Below are 9352 nucleotides of genomic sequence, written 5' to 3' on the forward strand. Positions count from 1 at the left end.
AAGCTCTCATAATTGAGAACAGTGCCTAAAGTGATTCTGATTAGCCATCACCTGATGGGTTTCAATGTTTGAGGACTGAGGCACAAATAAGAGGATCCTTCCCTAACCCTGCAGTCCATAAGAGGTACCTCCATGAAAGGGTTGCAGGGGTTAATTGACTGGATAGCTCATAGAGAAAGCAGCTGGAAAAGGAAAGATTTGGTGAATGTCACCATAGAAAAGCATTGAATTAACGTCTGGATAGTCCTCTCTGAGGCCACAGTGATGACTTGGTTGTGTCTGATGTGTGCCCAAATGGACAGAATTGTGCCCCTTTGCCCCAAATTCATATGTTGAACCCTCCATGTGACTATTGGAGATAGGACCCTTAAGGTGAATAAGGTTACATGAGATCGTAAGGGTGTGGCCCTAATCCAATAGGATTGGTGGCCTTTTAAAAAGAGAGAGGGAGAGTTGGCAGCCATGTGAGGACACAGCAAGATGGTGGCCATTTGCAAGCCAGGAAGAGAGCTCTCACCAGAAACCGAACCCTGTTGCAATCTTGATCTTGGATTTCCAGCCTCCAGAACTTCGAGAAGATAAATTTCTGTTGTTTAAGCCACTCAGGCCGCCCAAGCAGTCTAAGAAACCAAGTAGCCAGTGCCTCACTTCCTAACATCTGTTAGCTCCTCTTGGCTCTGCCTTGTGCTGTTCCTACTCACTTCCCACACTCTACCCCCCGCCCCCAGAAGTGTTCCTAGCCCATCCCTATGCATGAGAGTTCCCTTGCTCCAGCCAAGCTTTATAGAAGTAGGTTAGCAAGAGGCCCTCTTTGTGTGGTGGTATTACCAAAGAATTTCACCTCCTTTAGTCCCCTGTCCCAGCATGTCAGTGCTTCTGTCTTTGCCTGGCAAGTGGGTTCGTTTGCATACATTGTGAAAGGTATAGTAATGATAATACCTCTCATCCATTATTTCTTTTGACCCTGCCAATAGCTTGGATCAATTGGTTCCCATATTGCTGGTGAGGAAACTAAGGCTAAGAGAGGTGAAGTAGCTGACTTAGCTGGGAGGCTTAAGAATGCCTTTTGGAGAACAGGATTGCTCAGTCTTGGCACTGTTAATGTTTTGGGTTAGATAATTACCTCTTGCAGGAGATTGTCCTGTGCATTATAGGGTGGTTAGCAGTATCCTTGGCCTCTCCCCAATAGATGCCAGTAGCATCCCCCAGTTGTGACAATTAAAAATGTCTCCAGACATTGTCAAGTGTCTCCTGGGGGGCAAAGTCTCCCCATTTGAGAACCATTGCTATTAGGGGATAAGCCTTCAGATTTGAATAGGAGTAGATGTGTTGAGGTTTTTTGTTTTAGGGGAGTTCTTTTGGCCTATCCTGGTATTATTTGTTAAGTACCTTCTATGTGCCAGGTGCTTTTATATACAATCTCTCATGCAATCATGAGACTGTCCCTCAAAGCAGATAGTATTAATTCCTCCCTTAGCAGATGAAAATCTGACTGAAAGACTGGCTTGCCCAGTCAGTAAGTGGCAGAACCAGGACTGAAACCCAGGTCTTCCCTACTTCAAAACGCGAGGCCTTTCCACTCTGTTCACCCTATAAAAGCTTTGACATCACTTCTATAGCTTGCCCTGTCTCTCTAAGGAGAAGCCTAGAGAAGCGTATTATTTCACCTCATCTTTCTCTCCATTCTCCTCACAAATACACCACTTTTAGCCAAAGTCGTCGCCATACTCTTCCAGGCTTCAGGGAGCTAGCTAAAGGAAGCCTAGATCCAACCGATTATGGAGAAATTTGTCCTGAGATGACTACAAGAAAGCATTCTCAAAATAGCTTTAAGCGAGGCTTCTGTTAACTTTCCTCTTGTCATTTGTTGCTACTTTCCCTATTTAATTTTAGTATGCCTGTAATTTTGTCTACAGCTCAGAATTGTGAAGAAGTGAGTAATTTGGTCGTGCCTGTTTTGGCTCTAAAAGAAGCACCTGCCAGCACTTAGCTTTGTTTTCGGGGCAGCAATTGCACAGGCATATGAAATGATATTTTAAAAAATATCATTTAACCATTTTCAAAGCATTTTCACAAATATTATCTTATTTGAATCTCTTAACTTCTTGTGAAATCAGTAGTTAAAGGTATTTTTAACTCTATTTTACAGATGAGGCTCAGAGAGGTTATAAAACTTGTCAAATGTTAGTGTCTAGTAAGATGCTGAAAGCCACGCCTAGATCCCACATCTGTTGACTTCATCTTGGAGTGGGGGTCTAGAGCTCTTCCCACCATCATCTGCTTTTTGTAGTTGGTAGTTCCTACCTCCTCATCCAGCACTCCTTACAACAGGTGGAGAGCTGACTGGTTTGTGCTTCATTTTCTCTGCCCTCTTCTACCTACTGTTGGTTCAGGTACTTGTGAAGCCAGGCTTGAGAAAGTAAAGGAGGCCACAACTAGCCTGGCAGAGTTGAGGAAGTATCAAGAAAGGGAATAAATATTTAGTAGGAAGAACAGAAACAAGTTATTTACTTTCTTTCGATTGTTACAGTAGGAAGTGAGGTAGACCCTATTACGGTTCAAGATTTCCCTTTTAACTAGTGACTGGAAATGTGAGGAGAGGAGGGAGGAGACAGAACCCAGGGATGAGCATTTTTGTAACCTTCTAGACAGCAGAGACAGGCAAAGCTTTAGCGCCAAGGTTTCTTTAAAAAAAAATTAAAATTAAAAACGGATTTGTTGACATTTTCATTAAAGAATACTCAGTAAGTGCTACATCTGCTCACTAGAGGGTGGGTGTCCCTTAACTGTCACATTTGTCATCAGAAATGCCTTCGATTTAGATGGGACTGGAGCAGGAAGTGACTTCCCAAGTTAAGTAATGATGCTACTGTGACACACTCCTCAACCTGCTACAAGACCAGTGGGAGATGGTGGGAAGAGCCCCAAGCCTTCACCACAACTCAGCAGGGCGCCCAAGGAGTTCTTATTGCAGGGTCCCCAAGGAGTTCTGACACACACTGCTGTTAGCCTGATCGTATGTTAAGGTAGAGGTTTTTTAAAGTTAAAATTGTACTTTTTCATCAGTCTGCAGATGATTATACAAGTATCTGACCTCTTTATAAGTTTCCTTATGAAGTCTCAGTTCTTTAATTAGTATTTTTTGAAGGTAATAATATCGATATTTAAAATATATATACACTTACACCCACAAACACCTACTCACAAATATCTAGAACTTTCATTTTTTGTCTCTGGATCATCAGCTTGAACAGATTTCTATTTAAAAATGGGTTACTGATGATTGTAAAACATTGATTTATTAATTTATATTAATTAATTATATTACTCTCTTACTGAAGAAAAACAGTATTTTCTGGGCTTGTCTTACCCTTCTGATTGTAAAATTCCCCATCTTTTCACTTTCTGTTGGTAAGGATTCTTGTCTTTTTTAATAGAAATACCATATTTTATGACAGATTTTTAAAAAAAAATAAGTTTGTCTCTAAAATTTTTACTGTTGTAACAGCTCCTTTTCCTCTCTTTAATTCCTGCACATCAATTGCATATAATCCTTTCCCTTTGACATTTCTTATTCAAATTGAGTATCTCTATTTTGAGATACTCGTATCCTCTACAAAATGAAGTTTATTGCATTTACGAAGTGCCAGGGCTGGGAATAGAGTGGTGAATCAGATACAACCCCCCCCCCTTTCAAGTTCACAGAACAGGTAGATTTATCCCAAATCTCTCTTATTGGTAGATATTTCTACGGTCTTATGTATCTTGTCTTCCTTCCATTATATCTGCTGCTTTCTGCTGAAACTATATATGCCTCTTGACTAGATCTCATGTTGGGAAACTACATTTCTTTTCTTCTGCTTAGCAATTACTTGTTTTTTAAACTTTCTGTCCCCTGCCTCCCTTTTCATACTTCTCTTCATTCATTGGCCTGTTCCTAGTTGTATTTTGCTTATTCTCCAGACTTGTATTTGAAAGAATTACCTGTTGTTAATTTACTTTCTGGAGTTGCTTCATTTACCTTCTTCTATACTTGGCACAAGGAGGCTCTACCAGGAAATACCCCCCTGTAGCTGGTTTCTACTTTGCAAATTTCAGTAGTAGTTTATCTTTTTCCTTGACTTACTCTTTTTTCTGTCTCTCCCCGCCCCCCCATTATTCTATTATTTTAATTTTTTTCTTGAATCCCTTTCTGTTACTTAGTTCTGCTTAGTGCAAGAATCTCTCTGAACATGGAATTAATGGTGTCTTAAAAATGGACAGAAAGAAAAAAGAAAACACACAGAACTTGAAACTAGTAAAGGTTTTGTCAGAGTGGAATAATGTACCCCAAATATCAGAGACAAATAAGTTTCCAGGAAAGGACCTCAGGGAAATTTTTCTCCTTCCAGAATGCACCCAATGAACAGTAGTCAATTTTTAATGAGTTCAGAGAATATGGCTTCAGTTGATCACAGTTGGGTGGGGCCCAGCTAATGATCTCCATTCAGAATCTCTGGGTGCCAAATACTGTCCAACAGACCCAGTGATATCCTTTCTCCAGGACGATCGCTCATGAAGCCTGAAGCCGTTCTCCAAGAGGGTCTGGCACCTTTTAAAAAAAAAAAAAAAAAAAAAAAGGCGAAGAAAACAAGTGTTGGATAGCCTTCCTTCAATTATTAGTACCTTTTTTTCTGGGAGTGTAGCTGCATGTAGTTGTTTTTGCTTGGTACTCAACAAAGAAGAGATCACTCTGGTTTCTAGAGAAAATCAACGCTTTCCAACTTTTGGCATTTTCCTTTGTGCTTATCCCAGGTTTTGGGGCCTCACAGAATGCCTCATGTCTGTGATCACATGATTGTGAGCAAGGGGAATTCATGCAGACAGCAACAGCTGCTTTCCAAATCAGAATTGTGCCTCTGTATTCCATACCCAAGATTTTAGTTCAGACAAGAGTGATTTTCTCTACTCTTTCTAAATGATCTCTGAGGGAACCTCTGGGAACCCTGTAAGATCAAAGCCCTAATATGGTCTGCTTTGACATCATAAATTATTCCTCAAAAGATTAAATGAATCTTTTTATAAAATACTAAATTACAAACATATTTTTTGTAATTTACAAAAAATACAAAATCGTTGTTTTCTAGTAACAAAAGGGGAAGTGCGTTCTCATTGTAGAAAAGTATAGAGAAAATTATAATCGCCTTTAATCTCTATTCAGAAATAGCTGCTATTGTTCATGCTTTGGTCTTTTTCTTCTAGTCCTTTAGTGCATATTTTAAGGTAGTTGAAGTCAAACTATAAAGACCATTTGTATCCTATCAATACTTTATTTTCATTTATGACCATATCATATCATAAACTGGAATGCAATAGAATTTTTTGCTGTTAACCCAAAGTCTTACTAAAAACCTTTCAGCATCTAATTTTGTTATATTGGCTTATTCGTTTTGTGAATATATATCACGTACCTGATTTATACCAGGCCTTGTGCTATATTTGGGGGAAGGTGCAAGTTGAATCAGGAACCAGGGACTCACCAGCTGGTCATTTATAGCCTCCTGAAGTCATCTACCCTCGGCCGTGAAAGGGCCCTTGCTTCTGCTTCTCATAGCCTAACTAGAAATGAAACACAGTGAGTTCTGTGAAGGAGTTTTCAGGCATTTTATGGGGCTGATGGGAGCCATGGAACATCATGATCCTCTTTGCCAATGACAGCGTTCCTTGGAAATGTGCTCCCCAGCCCCATCTGCACCATATCTCAGTTGTCTTTTCATGTTGTGACTGCATCAGATTTTCTTTTGTGAACTTGGTTTCATGCCAGGAATAATATTTCAGGATAGCTGTCTCTACCACTCTTTTGTGTTCTCAGTGTCAACTGCAGTCTTTCTGTGATTGGTCATCTATTGTGATTGTCCTGCCACCTTTAGAGAAGTAAGGGCTGCTCATCCATAACCTTATTCTTTCAAAAGCTTTCTGTCTCTAGATCAACGCTGTCCCGTAGAAGTTTCTGCAGTAATAGAAATGTTCTGTATCTCTGCTGCCCAGTAATACAGTTGCCACCAGCTATGTGTGTCTGTTGAGCACTTGAAGTATGGCTACTGTGACCGAAAACCTGAATTTTAAATTATTTAAATCGTCACGTGTGACTGACTAATGACTGCCATACTAGATAGTGCTGCTATAGAGCATCCCAGCTGGTTCTACTAGTTCCTCTCATGGGCAGTTTGTTTCTTTGGGTGTTTTTTTTACCACACTGGGCTGTGCTTTGTTTTGTCCTGCCAACAGTGTGGGTAGTGGGATATAGAACTGTTTCTACAAGGATCTCGAAGGGAGATGGGGCTACTTAGTATTCCGTTGGGATCAGATATCTAGATGTCTGGAGGGGCAGCTTTGGGGAAGGTGCACATTAGCAGCCCCACACCTTTTGGAAGCCATTGGTAGACAGAATGGATTTTTTATGAAAACAGTTTTTAAATAAAGAGAGGTTTGTTTTTCAGAGGAAGGGCTTTACTTTATGAAAAAAATCAAGTTAGAAGGTTTTTTTTCTCCCTACCAAACACATCACTCATTATCCTTTTTTTACCTTTATGTCATATTCTTGCAACTCTGGCATCCGAAATGCTACAAAAATGCTTCCAAGTCATCCCCACTGATTTTCCCCCCCCAATCAAACATTACTATGATATAATCTCTTTTTAGAAGCTTGGTGAATTCTCCTTGGGTCTTTTGATGATGTTCTAGTTTTTAAATGATTCAGTGATTTTTCCTTTTTCCTATCAGCAGTTTCATAAGATGCAATAGATATGCCAGCATATTAGGCATATCTTTTTTTTTTTTTTTCCTCTCCTTCAGTGACACTGCCTTTTTTCCTTGTTAAAGTCTTCCATTTCTGACCCACCTATGTCTTTGTTCTGTTCTTAATCATTTCTTTAATTCCTGGTTCTGGGCACTTTGGCCCCCACCCTCCTTTTCTCCTCTCAGGGTTGGCCTCCCAACTCCCTCCTCCCAGGTGCTTCTTTGTGGGTTCTAAGGGTGCTCTCAGACTCTGATCCACATCTTACCCCCAAGTTCTCACTGCTCTCCTTAGACAGGGAGGCAAGAAGTTACAAGCTTTATTGGGAAAGCAGGCTCCTTTCCTATATCTTCATAGGATGCCCACCAAAGTGTAATCTCACCTCTAAAGACTCACCTTTTACTAATACATGTTAGGAACCCTCTCTGCCTTTGAAGCCTTTTGATGAGAAGGACCATTTTAGTTTCATGGCAGCCGAGGCTGCACATACGCTGCTTTCACTGTGAACTGAATTTGTTGCACATTTGGGGAAGCCACATGGGGAAACTGACTGTATTTTCTGCCTTCTGTTGACAGAATGGTACACGAAACTTCCAGGACTTTGACTGTCAGGTAAGGACTGTACAAGCACCAAGGCGGGCTGTGTACAGGATCTCTGCAGTGCTTTCCTCCCTGTGCTGGTGGTCTTGGAGAGGTGGATCTCTCGTCATAGTAGTCTCCACTCCTTCATGTTCTTTTGGTTATTGGATCAAATTTATTTAAAATAATTTGCTGTTATATTAGAAAATTGCCTGCCAGGTGCCTGTTTTATGGTTGCTGGGTTGAGCTGTCTCTTTGTGATAAAGATCTCCTTTCCTCAAATGATACTGGAAACCCCAGTCACAGGTGTCAAGTGAAGAATTTCCACCTCACTGCAGAGAAGTGGGGGGCAGTTTGGAGGGGAGGAGACTTATCAACAAAATCTTTCCCTAAAAGAAAAGGACAGAAGTAAGTGTTATTAATACACAATGCAAATTTCTCTTGGCTTTGTTTGGAAATGCAAAATTCAACCTGACTCATTAGTATTTTCTTAAATGATACTGTTCTTCTTAGCCTGCTTTTGCCTGTAGCTCTATTGCCAATTTGAAAATTAATAAAATGAGCCAGAAACTCTCCATTTACCTACTTTATCTATTCAATGGCAGGAAGGAATGCGTGCATTGAAATGGGAACCTTATAAGCCCCTGCAGCCCAGCTCTCCTTCTTGGGGGATGATGTCATAGCAGGGGCTGTCAGGAGTAGCATGAAGTAGACTCAGAGGGTACAAGGCAGGCAAGGGAGGTGTTGGGAAACCTACTTCCTTGCTTCCAGATTTCAGCCATCCTGTACACCCACAGGCAAACAGTTATTTTCAGATATGCAATTTGTGTTAACTATAGTGGACTCTCTCTAGCATTAGCATCAAAAGGAAGAACTCACATTATCTCATAGGCATACCAGGTCTATCATAATAATTTATCTGCTACCCATTATAGACACTAACCATACACATTATCTCCTGTCCTTGGAGCAACATCACAAGGTGGTTTTTATTATCCCTGTTTTACAGATGAGGAAATTGATAATCAGTATTCCTAACTTAACCATTGGGTGAAGTTGGTGTTGAAAAGCCCCATTCTTCTTGAATCCATTGCCTGTTCTTTCTCACCTGGAAATATCCAGAACTGAGATGTTGTAAGGAGTGACTTGTACTTAAAGCTGAGGTTTCTTGGCAGTACAGATGAGACTGACTTTGGAAGGGGCAGGCTCTTGGCATTGGTACAGATTTCTGAATCCCAGTGACAAACACCTCTTGGTGTGACTATTTGGTACTTTACATATACAAGATAATCAGCCTAGTACTGTTAGAGAATCATTTGCTATAGTCCTTTACTCATATTATTTTTTAAATAAATGGTGGCAGTCAAATTTGGGTTTAGTTGTTTTTAATTTGATCTAACTTCAGTTAGGGTTTGGATCCTAGGTTAACCTGTTGAACTTGATTGCTGTTAATATTTGATATAATTTACCTAGAAGGAGATCATTTGAGAGAGGATGATGGTAAAATTCAAGGTGAGGAATTCTAAAAATAGTATATGCATACTCTTACCACAAGGTATGGAAGAATTTATTTTCATCAAATTGAGCACCCCCTCCCCAAAAGAGAAAATTGAAATATAAGAAAATTATAAACTCATTGCAAAATAGATAAGAATACAAAAAAGTAAATAAATAATAATCACTTGTTATTTCAGTGCTATTAATATTTTGGCATGTATCCTTTAGGATTTTTTCACACATAAATATAGTTAGATATAAATGAAATTGAGTTTTAGAAATATAATTATTAATTACTTTTCAATATTAGGCTTAAAAATCGTCTGGCAAAAAAAAATTCTTGGGCCGGCTGAGTGGTGCAATGGTTAAGAGCTGGCTTGGGATGCCAGAGGGCCCCGGTTCGGATCCCACATATAAGGGCCAGTGACACTGCCCTCTACAGCTAAGATGCTGAACAACAGCTCAACCTGGAGCTGGGCTGCCGTGAGTTGCAGGTGATGG

General features: G+C 40.1%; 1 protein-coding gene across 4 annotated transcripts in view; it reads left to right on the top strand.

Moving 5' to 3' along the window:
- The window catches only part of NDRG3 (NDRG family member 3), an 81656-nt gene that overhangs the window by 24766 nt on the left and 47538 nt on the right, over positions 1-9352 (top strand). For 2 of the 4 annotated variants that reach the window (XM_019655309.1, XM_019655312.1), the window contains exon 3: positions 7352-7387. The exons of the other annotated variants lie outside the window; for them this stretch is intronic. In XM_019655309.1, coding sequence (XP_019510854.1) covers positions 7352-7387 — 36 coding nt within the window. The remainder of the gene's footprint in view (positions 1-7351; positions 7388-9352) is intronic. 4 annotated transcript variants of the gene reach the window in all.

This window comes from Hipposideros armiger, unplaced genomic scaffold (assembly GCF_001890085.2).
Source record: "Hipposideros armiger isolate ML-2016 unplaced genomic scaffold, ASM189008v1 scaffold_238, whole genome shotgun sequence".
NCBI classification, from domain to species: Eukaryota; Metazoa; Chordata; class Mammalia; order Chiroptera; family Hipposideridae; genus Hipposideros; species Hipposideros armiger.